Below are 22,715 nucleotides of genomic sequence, written 5' to 3'. Positions count from 1 at the left end.
ATTTTACTGCTGTTTTTATCTATTATTTCCTTCTTTTCACTTTGAGTTTTGTCATCTTCTAGCTTTCTTTAGGTGGGCCCTTATGTCATTGATTTTTGGACCTTTCTTTTCTAGTATAAACATTTACAGTTTTAAATTTCCCTCTAGGCATTATATTAGCTGCATCTCACAACTTTATGGTATTTTCATTGTCATTCAGTTCAAAACATCTTCTGTTTTTCTTGTGATTTCTTCTTTGACATACAGGTTCTATAGAATTACGTTTTTTAATTTCCAAATATTTGTTATATAAGAAGAGTGTGCTTGGCAGAGAACACTTAGGAAGCCTCATTGGGATGCTGGAATCATTTGGTCTATTGCTGGACTCCTCAGGGCGGTGGTTCTGCATTGGATCCTAATGACTATTCCACTAATGCTTAGGGTTTTGTCTTGTCAATGCTGGAGAACACTGATAGGTTTTAAATGGGTAAACTGATCCGGACAAGATGTGAGAGTGCTAAGAATTGTCCATTACTGTAATTATTATGTTGAAGCTTCAGGAAACTCATCCTGAGAATTATGGAGTGGAGGGGTCCAGACAACAGACACTGGCATATCAGTATAATATACCTTCCCTTTGTCCAGGTGATAGTGAAACCTTCTGATAGGAGTGCTTAGGAGAGGCAGGACTAGAGATTTGGGCATTGGAATGGTGGTGATGGGAGAGGGTGAAGTGTTAAGTAAGAGTGAGACATAGAGGAAAAGGCCAAGGGAGGTGTCAGATGCCTCCAGTGCCAAGATGGGCATTCAGGAGGAAGAGCATGTTTAAAATACCTGAACAGGTGCTGTGAGAGACTCATCACAGAGACCAAGAGAGGTGTGAAGGCAGAGGAAATTTAAGTGTGAGATGAAGCATGAGAAATGTTTGTTGAACTTGGCAACAAGGGAGTTTATATTGCCTGGTGTATGTGTATAAAAAATACCTCAGTGTGACGGAGGGTTCAGCTCAGTGGTAGAGTGCATGCTTAGCATGCACAAGGTCCCGGATTCAATCCCCAGTACCTCCATTAAATAAATAAATAAACCTCGTTACCTCCCCCCCCCCAAACACACACAAAAAACAAAGAATACCTTAGTATATCCACCATCAACAATTCTGATAGATTGAAATTCAGCAATTAAAATCAACATTTTGTCAAACTATGAACCGAATTGAATTCCTATGGGCAGTTATACCCACTAAACTTTCTAAAGTATTATATATAAATTATCAAGTATGATTCTTGAGAATAGCTTTAAAATGTAGTTCAACATTTTGGGGGAGGAGTAGTGGGATGGGAAAACAACTCTCCTCTTGAGAGTGTTAAATTCATCAGAACTATGCTTGACTCATGGTCTTGTGAATGTCCAAAGTGGACAAATTCCACCAGCAAAGGGTTTGCAATTTAGACAGGGGTGATATTCCCAGGCGTTCTGGAAATAGTGAGATTCCTATTTCCATTGAGAGGGGCCCTCTTTGACCCCTGGGATTGAATGATGGACTTGATTCTGTCTCTGTGAGGAGAGGCTCAGATTTATCTGTGAGTAATTACCTTGGGACTCGAGATTTTTGGACAGAAACTTCCTAGTTCTTAGTTTCTAGTCTTTTCCTTGATTAGTGTTTTCAGAAATAGAAAAAAAACTCATAAATTAATAAGACTTTTAGTGTTCTTATTACAAGTTGATCTGATAGAACCATAAATTTATTTTGAACATGACATGGTCGTTTTTCTTCCTAAGTATTTAGTCTTTTTTTGGCTTTCGGTGGTTGATTGGGGAAAGTTTGACCTTTCATTATAAGTCCTTGATAAGACATAATCCTAACTACTAAACAGGTTGTTAGTTTCTTGATCAAAACAAAACAGTTCTGGGGGGGAGGGTATAACTCAAGTGGTAGAGTGCATGCTTAGCATACATGAGGTCCTGGGTTCAATCTCCAGTACCTCCTCCAAATATAAATAAATAAACCCAATTACCTCCTCCCCATAAAGAAAAAAGAGGAAGAACAAACAAACAAAACAGTTCTGCAAGAGTTCATCTTGGTTCTGCTGAAAGATTTCCTCCTCCGTGATTGAATACATAAGAGTGGAAGACTCTGCAGTTGTGAAGTGTTGTCCAATAGATTCAGAATGGATAGATTCAGAATGTATTGCTAATAAGCTCTTTGAGTATTAAACAGTAAATGGTAGTTCATTCATGAGAGAGCTCAGCTGTTTGTACTCTAAGAAAGATTTTATCTTTACTGTTTTAATGTCATACATAAGGTTTGTATGTACGTCCTTCTGCTGAAGATGGCTTAAGTATGGGCTGCCACAGCCCCCCCCCCCCTTTTCTGTTCTCAGGTCACCTGAGGTCTCTTCTAGGAGACTGCTGAGGAGGGCGGGGTGGTGTGAAGTCAGTTCTCTCTTGTGACTCAAATCAGGGAGGAGGTGGCCTCCCTGAGACTGCCTTTTAGCATAAATTCTTTGAGGTACTCTTCCTCCACGCCTGTGCTGTTTTGCTCAGAGGGCCTTTTGGAACCTGACTTCGCTGTAGATCTTCCCTAGTGTCCATTACTGGGCAAGGTGCAGTAATTCTGCATTTTGCTTAAATTAATGGTCTCAGAATTCCTTCAGGTTTATAGTGGTTTATTGAGGGGAGGAGTCCCTGATCTTCTGTGATATATACTACAGACATGATATGGGCAGTTCTCACTGCCCCTCACCATCTGTGATATGGGGATCACAGTAGCTCCTCCTGCAGAGGGCTGGTGGGAGGTGCATTCAGTGGACGCATGTGCCTATAAAGTGCTAGATGCATCTTCTCTTCACATTACCTATTCTTACCAGAACTCAGCTCTGCTGGAATATTCTGAGTTGATCATTAGTGGACTTGTAGTCATCAGTAAAATTTTCAGTTTCAGCAGAGGGTTGTGTTGTTTTCCATGAATGGGCTATACCTGGTGTGCTAATTCTGAGGCTTTGTTGCTGCTGTTAGTGCTGCTTAGATCAAGGGATCAGACCAGATGTGGTGTTAAAATTGTTTCTTAAGGAAGGTCAAGAAATTTCATTTTGAAAATCCACAGATTAAAGACATAATGTCATTTAATAATCAGCATGTATTGAGTGGCTACCGTGTGTCCAGTCCATTTCTGGGCTCTGTGGATCTGTGAGAAGCCACCTGACTCCTGTTCTTAGCCTAAAGGTTCCACCCTAAACCATCTGTGGTGGTAAGGGAAGGTGGCTGCTGAACATGGCCAGGCCTCCTCTGGTTTCCTGAGTGCCTTTGATAGGACCTGGTAGCCACTGCACCATGAGACATTTAGAAGTTAGGACAGAAAACAGTGGGTATAAGTCTGACTGGGCCCCCCTCGGTAAGAGAAGACTAAAAAGGTTCCAGCAAGGAGCTCATCTAAAGCAGTATCATTATCAGGTTTTAAAAATATGTTTGTAGCCAAAAGCTACATTCAAGCAAATTTTAACAATTTAACAATAACATTTTAGACCAAATGTTTTGTCTCTGTTTTCATTCTGTGATTGTTGTCTGTTGTGTATTATACAATCATATAGAAGGAATATCAGCTATAACTCAGGAATCCTAGGCCTAAAGTCTCCGTGGGCCTCAACAAGTAAATACTACAGCAACATGCATGGGCCAGATGCCTCTTACCTAGTATGGAAGGGAAGTGGAGGACCCCCCTACCCACCACCCTTAGTGAAGTAAGCTGTCTTGAGCCCTTGGTTTATTTCAAATGTGCCTGGGTTGTAGGACCGGGAAGCGCTCACTCACTGCCCAGCCTTTGACACTGATGGTGCATTGGGACATGCCCCTGTTTAATAGGGACGTACCTGTCTCCTTTCAGGAGTGATTTGAGCTCTAGGGATCAGGACCACGTGTTGGCCACTGTGTCTTCCCTTCTGCAATTCTTGTCTGTGGACCAGGCATGCACCACCTTATAGGCCCTTGGTTGCTCCTGTGTGAAGACTCATTCCATTGAGCAGAGTACCAAGGTTCTGTGTGTTCTCTTGGCTCCCTAGGCTGAAGAGAGCTCCTTGTTTCTCCTTGATTCAGTAGCATCATCATGCTGTGCAGTGCTTTCTCTCGACCTCCAAATGCATCCTAATCTCCAGGCCACCAGCCATATTAGATTAGGCCCCCAGCCCAGTCTTGATACTTAGGGTATTCTGTTTTATAACTAGCTAACTTGCCTTGTGAACATTAAATGTTAAAATAAATGTGAACTACTTTCTGTGTCAGTAAACTTACCTCTGCAACATCCTTTTCAGTGAATGCATGGTAATCCATTGCATAGACCTGTCATATATTATTTGTCTGTTTTCTTTCTGTTGGACCATAAGGTTATTTCTAATTTTTCGCTCTAGTAAATAACACTGCACTGTACATATGCCTTATCATTTCCTCAGAAAGAATTTACAGAAGTAGAATTTCTAGTTCAGAGCACCTTCTGAAGCTCTTTGTTAGCTATAACCATTGTGCTTTAAAAGAGAGTGTAGAAGCCAGAAGGGCTGCCTACAGACTTTTAAATCATCCTTGGAATTAGGGCTCATTGGTTGGAGTGTTTTTTGTTTGTTTTGCTTTGTTTTGCTGGGTTTGTACAGGAAGTCCAAGCTCAGAGATTTTCTGCAAGTAACAGGCCTAATTAGAGGTGCACTTTACATGTATTGCCTCCTACAGCAGCTTGAGAAAACCTAAATTACATTAGGGAACCCACAACTCTTTTGCCTAAATTGGATGCTGTGTTGTTGTTACTGTAAATGGGATGATTTTGCTTAAGTTTCAAATCAAACCAATTTATTTCAAGGGTCGTTAATGAAAATAAATATAGAAAAAAATCAAGAGATCCGGGAAATCATTTAGATTCTGAGTCTGAACTTAAAAGATGAAGCAGAGAACCAAGAGGAAGAATTTGGAAATCAAGCCTGGGCCTGCAGTAGACATGAATGTATGCATGTATGCATTTCTCAAAATGTGGAGGACTCTGAAACTACAGTTGTAATTTGATTTTTCCTTTCTTCTTTCTAGGTATCTCATTCAGTTGCTAAACTTATATTAGTTAATTTCCACTGGCAAGTCGCAGAGATACTGGACAGGTAAGGTGTTTGAGAAAGGAGAAATGGCATCACCCGTAGCTCCCTTCTTTGCCTACCCACCCAGTGGTGATTATTGTTTATGTTTTGGAGAATGTCCTTACAATGTGCATATTATATTTTTAAAATACTGGATCATATTGTATAGCCTTTTTTCTCTCAATATATAGAGAATATTCCATGTTCTCAGCATGTTCTTTCTACCTCAGTTTTAATGCTGGCATAGTATTTTATCGTATAGATGTTCCATACATTTCCAAACCCCTGGTGTTTAGGCAGTGAAGTTCGTTCAAATTTCTTATGCCATTATTAGTTTTTCATCAGTGCCCTTCTACATAACAGTTGTTAAAATCTCTAGTTACTTCTTTTGGACACATCAAGTGAGGAATAGGTCATAATGTAGTGTAGATTGCCTTCAGAGAAAATGTCAACCAGCTTACCACCCACCTCCAGAACCAGAGCCCTTGGGGCACAGACCTTTAGGGTCTCAAGATGTCTTGGACATTGTCAGGAGGAAGGGTTTCTCCTCCTCCTGCATCCTCTAGGGAGATCCCCTGTGCCCCACTCTTAAAGGCACGTGCTTCAGTCTAGCTCAGGGCTTCTCACCCTCAGCACTATAACATTTTGGGCTATATAACTCTTTGTTGTGACAGGACTGTTCTGTGAGTTGTAGGAGGTTTGATACAATCCCTGGGCTCTATCTACTAAAAGTCCTTAAATCAGACATGCTACCAGAGTGCCAAATAACCCCTGAAGCCAAAATTGTCCCTGGTGAGAAGCACTGGTCACTCCCTTGCTCTTCCACACTGCAGTGCGTCTTCCTTTCTCTATGTGGTGCGATTCTGTTACCTGCAGGGGAAGGTCGTGCTTTTCCTTCTTTAGAGTAAGAAGACCAGACCAGCTGGAGCAGCTCAGCCCACTCATGAAGGGGCAAATGCTTTCCTGGTTCACTAACAGCACTCTCACTCTCTGTACTCAAGAGCTGAATGCATTTAGATAGAATTCCAGATGAACTTCACTGTTGGCACTTCTGCTTCAGCTACCCAAACTCTGGAACCACTTAGGTTCCAGTAGTGGGGATCAATCATTGTACAAACTCTCCTGCCTAAATTGGCAATGGAAAAGATTTAGATGGCTAAAGATTAAGATACTAGTGTGAGAACTAGGAATAAAAGTTGAAGGAGGCATTCTGACTAGGTGCTGGAGTAAGGAAATCACACATATGAGACGTAGTTCTTCCCCGCTCAGACTCCTGGTATCTTGGTAATGCGTTTACCTGGACTTTGTGCAGCACTTCTGTTGCCACATGATAACTGTTTTTTATTTTAAATGTACTTATGTCACACTCTTTCCAGAAAGAAATTAAATTTTTATTATGAAATACTTCTTTTTAAAAAATGTGTACGTGAGTGTGCACACCACTCATGGGTATGTGTGATGTGTGTAGGTTTTAAAAATAAATAAAGCAAACATTCTAAGTGTCCACCCAAACAAGAAACCCTCTGACACTACCCAGAGGCCTCTGGTGGCAGTCCCTGCCTGGCCACATGCACTTCCTTCCTCTCCTAGATGACCAGTATCTTGAATTCGGTATTGATAGTCTTCTTATTTATTCTTTTTTTTTAATTGAAGTATAGTCAGTTTACAATGTTGTGTCAATTTCTGGTATACAACATATTCTTACTTATTCGTAAACTATGTATCTTTTAGTTTTGTATGTTTTTAGAACTTCACAGACATGGAATCATTTTGTATGTGTTCTTCAGCTTTTTAAATTAACAAGGTTGCATTTCATGACATTCATCCTTCTGTCAAAAACCATTTGTGAAGGTGGGAAGGGTATAGCTCATTGTTTGAATGGGTGCCTAGCATGCACAAGGTCCTGGGTTCAGTCCCTAGTACCTCCATTAAAGACAAATAAACTATAAACCTAATTACCTCTCTCCCAAAAAAATTTGTGAATTTTCAGGGGTTTTTGCTGTTATAAATAATGCAGCTCTGAAATCTCTTGTACATGACTCACAGTGTCACATAATTTTTCTAGGGTTAAGTATAGAAACTGAATTGCTGGGCTGTAGGGTATGTATTTCTTCAGCTGTACTAGATAATATTAGAATGTTTTCCAAAGTGATGGTGCCATGTTTCATGCCCACTAATAATATATGAGTGTTCCTGACACTGTCCGATTTCAAGCTTTACAATCTGGTAGTATAAATGGCATCTAATTGTATTTGTTTGTTTGTTTATAAATTGTTTTTAATTTCAATGTCTCAGACTACTGAGGAGATTGAGTATCTTTTCATATATTCAGTAATGATTTGTGCTGCTTCTGTGAAATGCCTGCTTGTCTTTTTTTTTTTTTTAACATCTTTTTTATTGAGTAGTAGTCATTTTACAATGTTGTGTCAAATTCCAGTGTAGAGCACAATTTTTCAGTTATACATGAACATACATATATTCATTGTCACATTTTTTTTTTGTGCTGTGAGCTACCACAAGATCTTGTATATATTTCCCTATGCTATACAGTATAATCTTGTTTATCTAATCTACGTTTTAAAGTCCCAGTCTGTCCCTTCCCACCCCCCGCACCCTTGGCATGCCTGCTGTGTCTTTTGCCCATTTTTTATTGTTATTTTTCATTTCAAATGAACTTTTAGGAGTTTTTATTTTGTTTTGTTTATTCTGAATGTCATTTTTTTGGCCTGTTTTATATGTGTTGAATTATCTTTCAATTATAGCTTGGCTTTTCACTGTGTCATGTCTTCTGATGAACTGAAGTTCTTAAATGTAGCATAATTTGTCAGCGTTTTCCTTTATGCTTTGCATTTTTTGTGTATTAAGATATCCTTTCCTATTCTGAAGAGATATTTGCCTGTAATTCCAGAAAGGGACTTATAGCAGATATGGTCCTTAGTAAGTATTTTTCATATAGTTCAGTGCCTTTAAAACAGGATTTTATTCTCATGCCAACTGAGAGCTAAAGAATTTGAAAAAGGAAAAAGTATTTGTAGTAAGGTAAAAGGAAGCTTGGTTTTGTGAGAAGGTAATTAAAAGACAAAGACACTTTAGTATGACTGCAGCACATGCTGGTCTGTCCTGGTTTTGTTCAGAGGTAGGAGTGTTTGTCTTCAGTTTCTGATTCCCTTTATTTCTGCTTTTTGTTTTGTAGGTACAAGTCTAATTCTGCTCAGCTGCTTGTTGAGGCTCGAGTTCAGCCCAGTCCATCGAAACATGTGAGTGTTTCCTACTTGAGTAAGGCTTCTTCTGATGCACGTGACTTTTGCTGTGGCTCACAGTGTTGTTGAGAACTATCTTGTTTTGTTTATAGTGCAATACGTCCAAGATATTTGTTCCAATATGGGCCTAAGTCTTCCATTTCCATTATAGTTTGGAAAATTTCCTCATAGATGAGGAGTTAATCATTGCCTGTCCTGGGGCCCTTTCCAGCCTCACTTTCTTCTTTGCACTTAAACGCAGCCTGCACACCATTCCTGCTGTGTTCCTTGGTGTTCCGAAGCTCACCACGTGCCTCTCTGACTCTACTTGTACCTTCCCTGGCCTGTAATGTCCAGATCCTGTCCCCATCTTTGCTTGTGGGAATGGAACTCACCTTTAAAGACCCAAATCCAAGCCATCTCTTACAAAGCCTGTGTCCTGGGATCATTCCCCTCCAAACTGTCAAGTTATATCTTTAAACTTTTACATGTGTGTTGTAGTGATTCACTCTTATCTTGTCAGCTCCCTTACCAGACTGTAAGTGGTTTTTAAGCTTAGGAACCATATCTTAAAATGTATAGCAATTTCCTCTGTATCTGGGAGTTCAGTAAACATTTGTCAAATGAATGAGGGCCCTGTTAAGAGCACCTTCAGAAGGGAGAATTGGGGCTAAGGTCACCACAAAACTTCTGCAGCCTCTTAGGAGAAATTTCCGGGAGCATATGGGACAAACATGAGAATAGTCCTTTTCCTCAAATTGTTTTTTGTATTCCTAGTGAACTAACAAGAACCTAGTATAAATATGTGTGGACCTTCTCATTGGTTTGTGGTTTTGATTAAAGTCCCCAGATTGTCAGTCTGTGTAACATGGTATGGATTCTGGAACTTAAGCTTTACAGTTAATCTGCCCACATCCTAGAAGAGTTTCTTCCCTAGTAGAAGCCTTCCTCATCCCCCTAAAACTGTATGTGCTATCTCTCTGGTGTGTTAAGGATAAGTTGTAACTTGGTAAAAACTGTAATGTTAGATGTTTTGGGCCTATTGGTATGGGAAAACCACTGTCTTTGACAAGTAAAACTGTGTTATGGGCTGTTTGAAGCTCACACTCAGCCTCTAAGAACCTGTATGGCTGGGTTTGTAGTACTTGTTGAGGGGCAGCTTTGTGCTGTGCTGAATGGGGGCAGTTTACAAAAGATACCCAGTATCCTCTAAAAGAAGTTGGACTGAATGACCTCGAAGGACCTTGACGACTCTGAAATATCCTGGTCTTTTCAGCCTCACATTATAAACTACTGTTAAGTTCTCATTTCCACCTTCTTTCTGCCTCTCTAGTGATTCATCATTCCCAGTTCAGGTGCCACCTCCTTCAGGAAGCCTTCCTGGTGTATGCTTTCTGCTCAGAACTCCTGGAACTACGGACTCCACACATCACAGTTGAATTCTGACACTCGTTGAAGGGTCAGAATTGCCTCCTGTGGCTCATATCACTCTGCCTCTCTCCAGGTCCCCACAGCCCATCCCCCTCACCACTGTGCAGTGTGTATGCAGTTTGTGCGGAAGGAAAACCTACTGTCTCTGGCCTGTCAGCACCAGTTTTGCCGTAGCTGCTGGGAGCAGCACTGCTCAGTACTTGTCAAGGACGGCGTGGGTGTGGGTGAGTCTGCCATAGGGTTTGTAAAAGACTTACATGAAGTATTTAGCTTCAGCTCTGCCCTTTCAGGTACTCAGATCAACTGACTGTTTTCTTGTGAGCTTAGTTGAAGTTTTTATTGTCAGAACCATTGGTTTCCAAACACATAAGGCAAAGTTTATCCCATTCCTAAGCAAAATTAGTAAGTTAAGACTAATATTTGGGCATGTATGTAAATGTTAATTTGAGTGCAAGGCTGCCTTCTCTTGCCTTTTGGGAGAACTGTCCTAGGAGCTGACTACCCGGTCTACCTTGATTCTCAAAATGGCAGCCAGAACTCAGAAACACCTGGCAAATTTGCTGCTATTAGGTAATATAAGCACAAATCAGATTTGATGATCAGTTAAAGGAGTATTTGTTAAAACTATGACTTGATGATATTGAAACTAAATTAGCATTACATTAATTGTATCTGCCAAATCTCATTGTGTTACTGGTAATCACTTGTACATAATACTAAACATCACAAAACTAAATTGTTAGTCAAGAACTCTACAGGATTTTTAAAACAATTTTGTTTTTTATTGATGCTATTTGTGACATATACCATTTAATTGAGGGTAATATTTTAGTTGTGTCACTGTGTAAATATATTAATTTCTGTCTTCTCTGAATAAATCTGTTGTTTCAGGGGCTCCCTGTGTAGAACCTGAATTTGTTGGTTGAACTCAGGGAGCAAATGTATTATCGTAGTGTCTTCTGTAGTATAGTTGCCCATCAGGTTGTCTTTGTTCAACAGGTGTCTCTTGCATGGCTCAGGACTGCCCACTCCGAACACCAGAGGACTTTGTGTTTCCATTGCTGCCCAATGAAGAATTGAGAGACAAATACAGGCGCTACCTCTTCAGGGACTACGTGGAGGTATGCCCAGCCCCTGCTGTGCCCTCTGTCTTCCTGGGTCTACTTCCCATCAGATGCTCACCACACTTACTTTCTAGATGGGGCTGCCATTAGATACTTTTGTGTGAAGAATGAGCATTATTTTCCACTAGAGTGGTAGTGAAGAACACAGACCCTGGAGTCAGGCAGACAGTTGTATGAATCCCAGATCTGTTGCTTCCTCACTCCTTAGACCTGTATTTTACCTCTCTGAGCCTTGGTTTTCTTTTGTAGAATGGTCAGGCATCCCCACCTTATACACAGTTGCTTAAACAAGCTATTGTATATCAGGGGATGAACACAAGTCAGGCATATCTCAGAAGTTGCTGTTCCATTCAGTTCACTGTGTGATTCAGCACAAAGAAGTATTGCTTCTTGAGCAATATGAAAGCTTGTCCAGGTTTTCAGCATGGTCAGTTTTGGAGTCCTTCCCCTCTAGTGGGCTACGTGTTCAGGCTTGCTGCTTCCATGCAGCATAGGTTTCATCTTTGTCTTTCATGCCTCAGCTCATTGGATTGATTGATGGTCTGGGTCTTCTTAAGCATATACTGCAGGATAAACAGAATGCCTTGTTCCTTGTGTTGTTTGCTGCCTTTGTTAGATGCCTGAGAGTCATTGATCCCCTCAGTCTTAGGCAGAGCTGATGGGCTGTGTTCCTTTCCACTCCTGGTCTGTATGTACGTTTGTCTCAGAAACACAATTCTGTATTCCATTTTGTAATCTAATCTTAGATCGTTCTAGTGAGCTGCTACCTAGTTTAAGCAAACATTCAAAGGTCATTTTCAGTATCTCTCAAATATCTGGTCTTCACAGTATCCATCTTGAATTCCTATAGCCCCTTGATATAAGTCATCAACTAGAAGAACAGAAGGTGTTTGAGTACTCAGGGAGGTCAAATTTGGAGGCACCAACTACAGATGTCCTCATTATTTCCCCTTGGTGTGTTCACAGAGTCACTACCAGCTCCAGCTGTGCCCTGGTGCAGACTGTCCCATGGTTATCCGGGTACAGGAGCCCAGAGCTCGCCGAGTACAGTGCAATCGGTGCAACGAAGTCTTCTGGTAAGAGTGAACATGGGCGCTGAGCAGCCCTGGGCTCATGCCTTCTCCAGTTCCAAAGCACCACTGCTGTTGCTCTGTGTGAGGGTGGGCCTGGGAGAGACAGAGTCTTTGAGCCAGAAGAGCGGCTCTACTCCATGTGGGCAGGGTTTGTACTTAGCATCTCTTGTTCCATGAGTTGTTTGATAATATTCAGTCTGGAGACAACAAAGGGGCACAGATTCTTGCAGAACATGCTATGGTTTATGCTACTAAGACTCATGGCTCATAGATTATGTGTGTCTGTGTGGTTGTGGTCTCTACCTGCACATATAACAACCTTCAACATTTTAATCTTTCTCTCCCTTGGCCTTCCTGCTATTTTATAACACTCTAATTCATAAATGTTTACATCTACTTAGGGTTTACTCCATTCAGTAACACGATGGAAATAGCTAAAGGCCTTCCAGGGGAACACTCCATCTTTTATCACTTTGATCACTTTACCTTCATTGTCACAACAACTGTGTATGATTGGTACTGTTGCTTCCCTTATGTTATAGGTGAGGAAATTAAGGTGCAAGGTAATGGCAGAGCCATAATTTAGGTCTAGATATATCCCCCTAATTATGCCTCCCTGGAAAATTCATGGTGAGGCTTCAGAGAAACTATGTGGAAATGTGGTATGTGTGCCCATGTGTGCCTGCCTTTCAAGACATTGTTAAGGGAGTCTGTCACTCACCAGAGGTTAAGAATCACTAATGTAGTTGCTCTGAATCCCATCCTTTGTGTCTCACATTATGAACTTCTTTCCCTGGGACGTTTGTTAGCCTACCTGAGAGCCTTTATCCATAAAGTTCTGTTGGCTTGGACAAAAGGGAAATTAAAAACATGGGAGCCTGGCCTGATGCATGTTGGAGTGTTTTTCTTTTCTGATTTTAAGTTTTAAAAGCCATATCAGATGTATTCTGCCCCCTACAGACTGCTCAGGTTCTGGGGTTTGTGCATCATGTGTGCACATCTGGCTGGGAGATAAGCCAAGGCTCCTAGAAGCCAGTCTCAGTCCTGCCTTGGGTCTGAGTTGAGGTATCCTTTTCGGAGTACCTCCGCATGCCCTATGAGAGGCTGAGTTCTGAATCTGACGTCCTGTCAGGAAGGGTTAACATCACAAGATATTTAAAACAAACACATCATTTCAGTTTATGGAAAGTATATCTTAGAAGGGCTTAGATTAAAGAGTAGTTCATATAGTGTTTCTGTATAATCCTGGGTAAGTAAAGATGTCAAAGGCCCTAATAGTTGACTTTACCTCTTTGAAAAGCTCTAATTCAGGATCTGTTGGCTTGGACAGAAGGAAAATTAAAAACACAGGACCTGACCTAACTATTATTTGAATGTTTTTCTTTTCTGATTTTAAGTTTCAAGTGTCGTCAGATGTATCACGCCCCCACAGACTGCGCTACAATCCGGAAATGGCTAACGAAGTGTGCAGACGACTCTGAAACAGCCAACTACATTAGTGCTCACACTAAAGACGTAAGGACTGTATCTTACCTGTCATGGATCTGCCCTCCTTAGTGCTGCCCGGCACTTGCCTGGGAGATTTGCCATCTGAGAGCAGAACACCCAGGGCCTCCGGGCCCTTGCTGGAGGCAGACCTTTGCTCAGACTTGGCAGAATTTGCAGCAGTTTATCATAGTATGCTCTCGGTGCATTTATTTTAATAAAATGCTGAAATGCCTGGAAAAGTTTAACCCATAGGAGAACTAATTAGAAAACTAGGTTTTATTGAATGCCTTCCAAGCTTTAACAGCTGTGGGAGGGAGTGGTTGATGGCTACACCTAATAAACAGCAAGACTCTAATGCAAGCCCAGGCCTGTCCAGTTCTCATTCTGGAAACTTCCCATGGGAAAGCATAGCCTACAGCCCCTTGAGCCCTGCGTGACTCAGCACTCAAGGCTATAACCTGTGCCAGTCGCACGCTGAGCTGATGTACCCACAAGCATAGCTGTGACCGTGACATCATTAAGCATAGTCCACTGTCGGGGCAGTGGGAGAGCACAGCATTAGACTGGTCTCTGCATTGCTGCCTGGGGTTCCCGGCAGCTGTCAAATGAATAAGAGTGAGCGAGATTTAGAGATTATTTCCTTGCCCTCTCCTGGAAGCAGAAGTCCAGGGAAGCACCAGGACTTAGTCTAGAGTCGCAGCTCTTGTGCTGCTTTGGCATTTCTCCCAAGCAGGCAAGCTTTCTACTGACTCAGCTTGTGCTTAATCTGAGCGGCCTCATGGCAGGGACAGATGGTGGAAGACTTAGTGGGGCTCAGCTGGTGCTTGGAGTGTTTCAGAGCCAAACATGCTGACCTCATTTCCTTGAATTGCTGTTCCAGCCTCAGCGACCCGCCACATTTAAGTGAGATGCTCCTCCCCAGAAGTGCTCGCACGATGAGCTACTGGGCTCGGGTGCCAGGAGCTTTGTGTAATTTGTCTTAGAACCGGCCTGATGGTGCGTGAGCCTAACGGCGCCCTTCTGTCTCCTCAGTGTCCCAAGTGCAACATCTGCATTGAGAAGAACGGAGGCTGCAATCACATGGTGAGCAGAAGCCTGTACCCTTTGCTTATGTGACATGGAGCCTTTGGTCATCGTGCCTTTAACATGTTCTCTTCTGTTTCCCTCTGACAGCAATGCTCCAAGTGTAAACACGGTGAGTCCCAGTCTTGGTGTGCGAGACCTAGTGCACAGTCTCTGCTTATGCACGGGTCTCCATTGCTTGTTTAGTAAGTGCTTTTGTGATGAAGTGACAAAACAAAGGGCAGCCTCAGTCACTTGTAGTCCTGATAACCAGAGTAAAGCAGCTCTTAATTTATTGATTTATTATTTTTTGGTCCCTTGTATAATCCCACTGCCATCTCACTGACACGTGTAGTCAGAAGTCAAGTTTGGGATGACTCTTAGACCCTCATGAGTCCTCAGTCATCCAAGAAGAAGGTCTTAGTGTGTTCTTTTTATTTTTGCCAAGACAGGTAAGTAGCATGGGGCTTATCTGTGCTACCTTATGGATAGATAGCTTTTAGAGCAAGCTGCACATGGTTTTACTGGTGGTAGTAAAATAGTAGTTTTCCTTTGACGTTCTGTAAAGTTTTCAGAGGGGGTCTTGATTTGGCCTTTCAGGCTTCCTTCATCTGTTAGGAATAGATTACATAGAACCTGTTGGTTTTGCTTTCCTTCCTGCCAAGAAAATCAAGTAAAGAAATAAAATTTCTTCAGGTAGAAAATATGCCCAGATGGGTTTCCTACCCAGTTACTTAGATGCCCACCAGGAGGTCCTGAGAATTTCTCTTTGTAAGTGCCCACCTCATTCTATCCCTATGTTCTCCCATGAGCCCACTGTAATCAGAGTAGACATGGCAAGATTTTAGAAGGGAACAGTGACTCTGAAATACAGAATGAAAACAGGCCAAGGGTAGTGACATGTTTCCTCAGTGATATCCCACTCTGTCTCTGTGTGTGTGAATGAGAGGGACGTGTGTCATCCACTTAGAACAGTGCATAGGACACACATACAGTTTAAGGAGAAATGACAAAGTGAACACCCCAGTACGCACCACACACCTAGTACTGAAGAAGTCCCCTGTGTGTCCCTCCCCACCCAGAGTTAACTGCCGTCCTTTGCGTTGCTGTGTAGTGTCACCACCTGCACGGGCAACCCTAAGCAACGCAGTGGTATTTGAAACAGTAGCAAGCAAGCCCAGCCTAGCTGATTAAGGAGAAAGCAACATTGGCACTGTTCAGTGAAGGCTCCTAGGAGAAATGGACAACCTCTAGGTCTCTGGGTTTGGCTTGAGCTTCCCCACATTTTACAAAAGCACCTTTTGGGAAGTCAGTGAGCCAACTTATAGGAATGAATTCTGGGAAACAGCATTTACCACTGTTGGGATCTCTGGCAGAGACAGAATATAGAACTGTTGTTGGCCTCTTTCCATTAAGCCACAGTGATTGTTTGGATGTATAGCATCCAATGGGGATCTTTATTTTTTCCCTCTTTGCTTCCTCAGTGTGGAAACCGAGTCATAATTCTGAGTATGAACTACTGAATAGCTGTGGGCTTTATAAAAATGTGCTTTTTCAGAAAGAAGGAAAAAGGGGAAAGCCTTTATTTCCAGCTTCATGTACAAAATCTTTCTAGGACAGGTGTCAAGAGTAGGAGGTAGTCAGGAGGGTAGATGTGTCCTGAATGATCAATTGGCCTCAGCTCGACATACTTCCACTTCTCAGCAAGGCATTCACACAGCAAACCAGTGGTCTCGTGTAGTCTGCATCTGCCTGTGTTGGAATAAAAAGGCATAAAGCATGTGTGCTCATGGAACTAAGACTGTCCTTAGGCTGGTCTTCACGTTGGCAGGGACAGGCTACAGGGACAGTATGATGTGACAGGGATGAGAGGTGTACATTCCCTCTGGGGAGTTCTGGTCAGGTGATATCCCCACCAAGAGGGGCAGGATCTGTTTATCCCCCTCCTTTGCTTATGCCTGTGGAGGAATGTGGGCTGTCTCGTGTGTAAATGCCTCCTTCTCTGTTCTGTGCAGACTTCTGCTGGATGTGTCTGGGAGATTGGAAGACCCATGGCAGCGAGTATTATGAGTGCAGTCGGTACAAGGAGAATCCCGACATTGTCAATCAGAGCCAGCAAGCCCAGGCCAGGGAGGCCCTCAAGAAGTACTTGTTCTACTTTGAGAGGGTAGGTGTCCTCTCTTGCACCTACTCCACGAGGGTGGGCTTCTTCCATTTGGCCTGCTGGTGTGAAACTCCTACTGACTGGTAGCCACAGCCAGTGTGTGCACACAGAAGTCAGGAAGTGGAGCTCCTGCAGTGGCCTGGGTGGTGCCGCCCATAGATGGGGCTTTCAGGCTCCACAGGGCAGCCACAGCCAACAAGGAGAGATGGGGTGCTGACCTTGTTCAAATGATGGTTTGAAGGATAATGAAGAACCATAAGACAGTCTTTTGCAACCAGTGCCTTGTTTGTTTGTTTGTTTTTAATTTAGGTATAATTGGTTTACAATATTATATCCAGTTTCAGATGTATAGCATTGTGATGCACAATTTTTAAAGATTAGACTCCATTTATAGTTATTATAAAATATTGGTTATTTTCCATGTGCTATACAATATGTCCCTGTAGCCTATTTATTTTATACATAGTAGTTTGTAGTACCTCTTAATCCCCACCCCTATCTTGTCCCTCTCTCCCATCCAGTGCCATATTAATATTCAGATTCAGAGTGCAGTTATTTCCAGGGAGACCCTTCAGAAGCCCACAGAGCATGGCACATGTAGTTTCTGCAGGTACCTAGCTTTGCTTTGTCCTCAGGGCTGGAGCCATATTGCCCCAGGGGTAGAGTGATCTCGCAGGCCGGCAGCTACTCTGGACAGGGTTAGTAGTGCGGACTGGAGAAGCCCCCTTCTGCACTCCCAAGGACACACAGCCCCCATTAGTTAGTTAAAGCTGTGGCCATGCCCTGCCGGCTGAGGTGTCTGTTCTCAACTCCTGTGTGAACCTCTGCACCTTCCCGGGACTCCTGCAGCTTTCTCCCTTCTCTGTGCCCCGTAGTGGGAAAACCACAACAAGAGCTTGCAGCTGGAGGCACAGACTTACCAGCGGATTCATGAGAAAATTCAGGAGAGGGTCATGAATAATCTGGGGACATGGATCGACTGGCAGTACCTACAGAACGCTGCCAAGCTCTTGGCCAAGGTCTGTACCACCTTGCTCTTCCCAGCCCTGTCAGGCCCAGACCTCTGAGGGTGGGAGGCACTGTAGGGGGCAGGGGGACTTAGCACCCTGTGCAGCCCTGCATGCTTCTGCTTACGGGTCCACGTTTCCCTGGGCTGCGTCCACTGAGGACCCAGCCCTCTGTGGATGTCCAGGGGATTTCAAGAAGAGTACTCCAGTACCTCTGCAGAGAAAGACCTGCAGAGAAAACTAGAGCCCTTTTCTTCTTTTGTCCCATCCATGCATCACTCAAAGGAAAATAAGAGATTGTCTTTGGACAAGTATTGAGATAGATGTGTGGACTCTGATGTCCGACTCAAGAGGGAAGAGCCGTTGAGGCAGCTGCTGGTAATAAATCACAGTGTGAAAAAGGAACTGTGGGTGTTCTGTGACCATTTTTGTTTCAGTTTTTACCATGTTGTCCCCCAATTCATCTTTTATTTTCCTTGGCCTCATTTCTTTCAGGCCCATACCCGTAGAGCCAGGCTAATTTGCATGGTGGGGTAAGAGCTGTAACAGCCACCTGAGATCCACGTAGGTTAGCGTCATAGACACAGGTCCCTTGTCTTCTCTCTGTTGCAGTGTCGATACACCCTGCAGTACACGTACCCGTATGCATACTACATGGAATCTGGACCCAGGAAGAAGCTGGTAAGGCGATGGATCCCTCTACTCTGCCCTTTTTGCCTCAGAGGTGCCCTTCTCTACCAGCCATTGTAGGAGAGTGGGGACCAGACCTGGTTATTGTGAGGGCAAAATCAAAACAAAACTGGCAATTATAAAATCTCATCTCCAAAGTAGATCTCAGGTGCCAGCACTTTGTGTAACAGGAAGGCAGATATACTGAAGCCCATGAACAACTTTATTTAGAGGATGACTGGCTGAAAATGTCTGTGGCCACTTGGGAGGCCAGTGCCCATGCTTTGGGAGGATAGCAGCATGCATATTCCTAAATATAGTGGACTTGTTTTACATCTTTAATTCTTCATCTTAGATGTGGGTTGTTTCCCCTGATTATAATTCACATTTATTGTTTCATTGTTGGCAAATACAGAAAAACATTTACATCATCCATCATCCCACCAGAAAGAAATGGCCACTGTTAGCATTTTCCAGCCTTTTAAAATTAATATTATTTCTATAATCAAGGTTTTATATATATAACATTTTATTGGTACAACAGTTTAGTGCTGGCAGCTGTCATTATTTACCAGGCTGGTAAAATGCCATTTTTTAATAGTTACATAAATGTTCCATTATATAGTCGTACCGTCATTTGGGGAATTTATTGTTTCTGTTTTTCACTATCATAAATAAGACACTGGAAAACCTCTTTGGGAGTTGTTTTTTGGAATGGGTGTACAATTACTAAGTCAAATGGTTTGAATATTTTTAAGACTTGATTTTTCAGAAAGGCTGAAAAAAATGAAGTATTCATTGAACACAGTGTCTGTGAATATCCATTTTGACCTGTTTTTGCAGTATCCATTTCCTTATATGTTCAGAGCATTCTATTCAGTGGCTAAAATTCTTCCTCTTTCTTTGGGGGCGGAGGGTGAGTGAGGCCTTGCCATGTGGCTGTGCTCCAGGTAGCCTTTTGATTGGCTTCTGGCTCTGGGTACAGGAACTAGCACTGCTCTCTAAGGACAGTATCAGGGTTGTCTGTAGCTCATTGCGAGCCTGAGGTGCTGCGTCTGCCCCTCCCATCTGCAGGCCCTGCCCCGGCTACAGCCCCCTCTCCTTTTGACCCTCCTGCTCTACCCATACAGTTTGAATACCAGCAGGCTCAGCTGGAGGCTGAGATTGAAAACCTGTCATGGAAAGTGGAGCGTGCGGACAGCTATGATAGAGGGGTAAGTGTCTGTGGTCCTCTTGGACCCTCTGTTGCAGGTGAGGGAGGGCTGGTGTGGTCATGGTTAGCATGGTGGTCGGCATGTGGACTGGCTGCTGCTGCTGAGAATGGTGGGAAGGGCAGCAGTGCTTTTGACTCCTTGGAGCCCCTGGCCTGGTGGCTGCTCCCTGCTCACGGGACTGGGCCCTGCAAGCACCTGTCTTACTTCCCTGGTGCAGGACTTAGAGAACCAGATGCACATAGCAGAGCAGCGGAGGAGAACCCTGCTGAAGGATTTCCATGACACCTAGGTTGGGACATGGACATGCCGGAGTGAGGAAGATGTGGCTGCAAGGTCTCCCGGCTGCCATACTGCATGCTGCAGGCTCTGCCTTTCACGACCCCAGGCGACAGCCAGGGCCCCACTCCTGAGAGACACTGGCCACACACCTCTTAGTCAATTTCTGTTTTTTTCTCATCTTTTCGCTTTTTGTTTCTACCAGGGTAGAGGCCATGTTGAATTGGCCTCTTTTCAGGACCTTCAATTCCCCCTGGATGGTTATTGGGAGGGAGGGAAAGTTTTTTCTGAATGACTATTAATAGTATTAGATCATTACAACTTATGTAATTGTCAAAGGTTGTACAATTATACAAAAGGGGGCAAACCATAGAATTACACAGAACCCTTTTTAAAAATAAATTGGCATTGGAGTGTTTTACCCTCTAGCTATTTTACTTAGAATGTAACGTATGCTGCCTGCCCACCTTTCCTCAGAATGTCTACTTACTGCAAGAGGTTTCCCAGGGTGGCCTTCACTTTCCAGATTCATATGTGTTTGGTACAGCTAGAGTCCCAAGGGAAGAGTATGGGCGGCAGATGGTGGGAAACTGAGTAGGCCTGTGTAACAGGTGTGGAGCACAGGGAATCACATTGTGCCTCCTGCCTGGTCCTTGTAGACCCTTTAGTGGTCAGGTATGCTGCCTTAACCTTGACAGTGAGGAGACAGTACAGAACAGAGTCTTGCCGTGGTGTGTCAGTCGTGTCTGATGGCGCTGCAGGCCTGTGGACTGATGTTTATTCTTGAAAGTGAGGTTTACCTAGGACTGGCTACTGAGGCCAGAGCCCACAGCATACCCCGTAGGTGGGCTTGTGGCCCTCCAGACCAGGGGACGTGAGTTCAGCAGTTTCGTTTTGTCTCCTAAAGCTAGAGATTCACTTTTAAAGGGAATTGTTCTCCCAAATAAATTTGTTTTACCTTGGTCCCTTCTTTTGTGCCAGTGTTCCAGTGGTGTAACTCTGACCAGGTTCACACGCAGCCGTGCCTGACAGTGTCCTGCCACACTCTCCTCTGGTGAACGTCAGGGTCAGAGTTCAGCATGGCCCTCCCATGGGCTCTGGTCGGCCTGGCTCAGGGGCCTTATTTGCACAGGTGGTTTTCATGTTACTTGGAGTGTGTGTCTCCATGTTACCTGCTGTGGGGGTTGGATGTGCTCCCCCTGGCCTGGTTCAAGCTGTTGGAGGAGATCATCTTTTGGGTCTGGGAATCTGAGGCCAGGAGGGTCTTTGGTTTGTGGTCCCAGTTCCTGTGCTAGAGAGGCTGGACAGAGGACGGGGCCAGCTTTTCCACAGTTAGGACAAAGGAACAAGTGGTTTGTGTGGTATCCTGCCTGTCCTGAAGTTGGTGCTGAGGGCCTTTCAGAAATTACACCTGTGATCTCCTGGGGTGCCTGTGGCCTTTTTCAGTGCCTCCACTCTGAGACTGGCAGAACTGTCTGTATTCAGCAGGGCCTCCTTGACCTCCTGGAAGAGTTGCTTGGGAGATCTGTGATTAAATATTGTGTTGGAAATTCTTTGATATGCAAACATTTTCACCTCAGTCAGTAATTTCCCAGGTACCATGTAAGCTGTAAACTGAATCACTCTTGGGGACAGAGGACAGCTGTCCCCTTGGGGTCATGGGGTACATGGCTGGTTGCAGGCTCCCTTTCTCCCCACTCAGGTTTTGCCTCTTCTTCTTATCCCCTGCAAGGGAGGGATAGTGGGGTGGAGTGAGGGGATAAGTTAGGAGTGTAGCAGATGAACCCAGAATTGGATGGTGGTGAGCTAACTGAATGAGGAGAGTGCCTGCTGGGGGTACCTAGGGGTGGGGCGTGACTGCTGCATTGGCACATGGAAGATCCTGGCATCTGAAGCCTTTACCTCTCCAATGCGTCCTTTCTCTGTCACCACCCTGGCACAGGCAGGACCTGAGTTGCAGCTCTGTACCTTAAGTCATACCCTGGGCATCCCTGGGCGTTTTTGGACTGCACAGCTGCCACATAGTGCACTTGCATCCAGCCGTGGCCCCAACAATTGGAGCTGCAGCAGGTTCTGTGTCCAGACTGCAGCCTTTGACCTGTGGAGAGCTTCCTTTTGTGCTCCAAGTGGCTGTCCCTCATTAATATCATCAGGAAGATGGGAAAAGTCAGGATTTTTCTGCCCTGCAAAGGAAGGCACGGTGTTTTCATGAATTTACCGTGTGTCTTTGTCTTCTTCAAAGAAAAAGTTGAGGCGATGTCATCTGCTCAAAGTTGAGTGGTTTATTCAAAATAAACTGAAAGTTTCTGATTATAAAACTGTGTGAAGTCTTTCTTCAGAGGATCCAAGTAGCCTTCTGAGCCAGTGCCCCAGGGGGTTCTGCCAGTGAGCACCAAATGGGGGCCTTACTATTGGCCGGCCCCTCCTCCAGAGGGCTGTGAAGGCCCCACTGGCCTGACTCTGCTCTACCTTTGTTCCCTTTCTGGGGAGAGGGCACTGTGGAGGGAAGTGGAATATCCTGGCAGTTTTGGCTCTCCTTTCCCTCCCTGGGCACAGGCCAAACTGTGCCCCACCAGAAACAGATCCCAAGATGTGTTAACGTACTGATTCTAATGCCCCACAGCCCTGCTGATGCCCTGAGCTGCATCAGAAGACTACTGAGTCCAAAGGAGATGTGGCAGCGAAGGGCCAAAGAGTATGGCGGGGATAGGGGTGAGAAGATGGGTTGTGGCTTCACAGGGGCCCTGGGGTTATGAAGTGATGACTCTAGGCATAAACTAGAAATACTTTGAGTTTAATCCCAAAGGTTGAAGTCAGGAAATGAGGCTTCAGTTCTGATTAAGGGGGTCCACATTTGTGGTGTCAGGAGTGGCAGCAACTTCAG

The 22,715-nt window shown here is 43.9% G+C and overlaps 1 protein-coding gene across 3 annotated transcripts in view; it reads left to right on the top strand.

Moving 5' to 3' along the window:
* ARIH2 (ariadne RBR E3 ubiquitin protein ligase 2) overlaps positions 1–20,794 on the top strand; it is a 44,380-nt gene extending 23,586 nt beyond the window's left edge. For 2 of the 3 annotated variants that reach the window (XM_074344920.1, XM_074344922.1), the window contains 13 exons: positions 5,041–5,108; positions 8,278–8,341; positions 9,828–9,978; positions 10,754–10,875; positions 11,845–11,954; positions 13,349–13,466; positions 14,472–14,522; positions 14,613–14,634; positions 16,517–16,668; positions 17,541–17,684; positions 18,285–18,353; positions 19,472–19,555; positions 19,773–20,794. In XM_074344920.1, coding sequence (XP_074201021.1) covers positions 5,041–5,108; positions 8,278–8,341; positions 9,828–9,978; positions 10,754–10,875; positions 11,845–11,954; positions 13,349–13,466; positions 14,472–14,522; positions 14,613–14,634; positions 16,517–16,668; positions 17,541–17,684; positions 18,285–18,353; positions 19,472–19,555; positions 19,773–19,844 — 1,227 coding nt within the window. In that variant the 3' untranslated portion in view covers positions 19,845–20,794. Of the gene's footprint in view, positions 1–5,040; positions 5,109–8,277; positions 8,342–9,827; positions 9,979–10,753; positions 10,876–11,844; positions 11,955–13,348; positions 13,467–14,471; positions 14,523–14,612; positions 14,635–16,516; positions 16,669–17,540; positions 17,685–18,284; positions 18,354–19,415; positions 19,556–19,772 lie in introns of all 3 variants that reach the window. The other variant, XM_074344921.1, reaches the window with a different exon arrangement.
* Positions 20,795–22,715: the final 1,921 nt, after the last annotated feature.

Source organism: Camelus bactrianus, chromosome 17, assembly GCF_048773025.1.
Source record: "Camelus bactrianus isolate YW-2024 breed Bactrian camel chromosome 17, ASM4877302v1, whole genome shotgun sequence".
NCBI classification, from domain to species: domain Eukaryota; kingdom Metazoa; phylum Chordata; class Mammalia; order Artiodactyla; family Camelidae; genus Camelus; species Camelus bactrianus.
The sequence above is the reverse complement of the archived record's forward strand: the minus strand, read 5'-3'. Positions and strand labels throughout refer to the sequence as shown.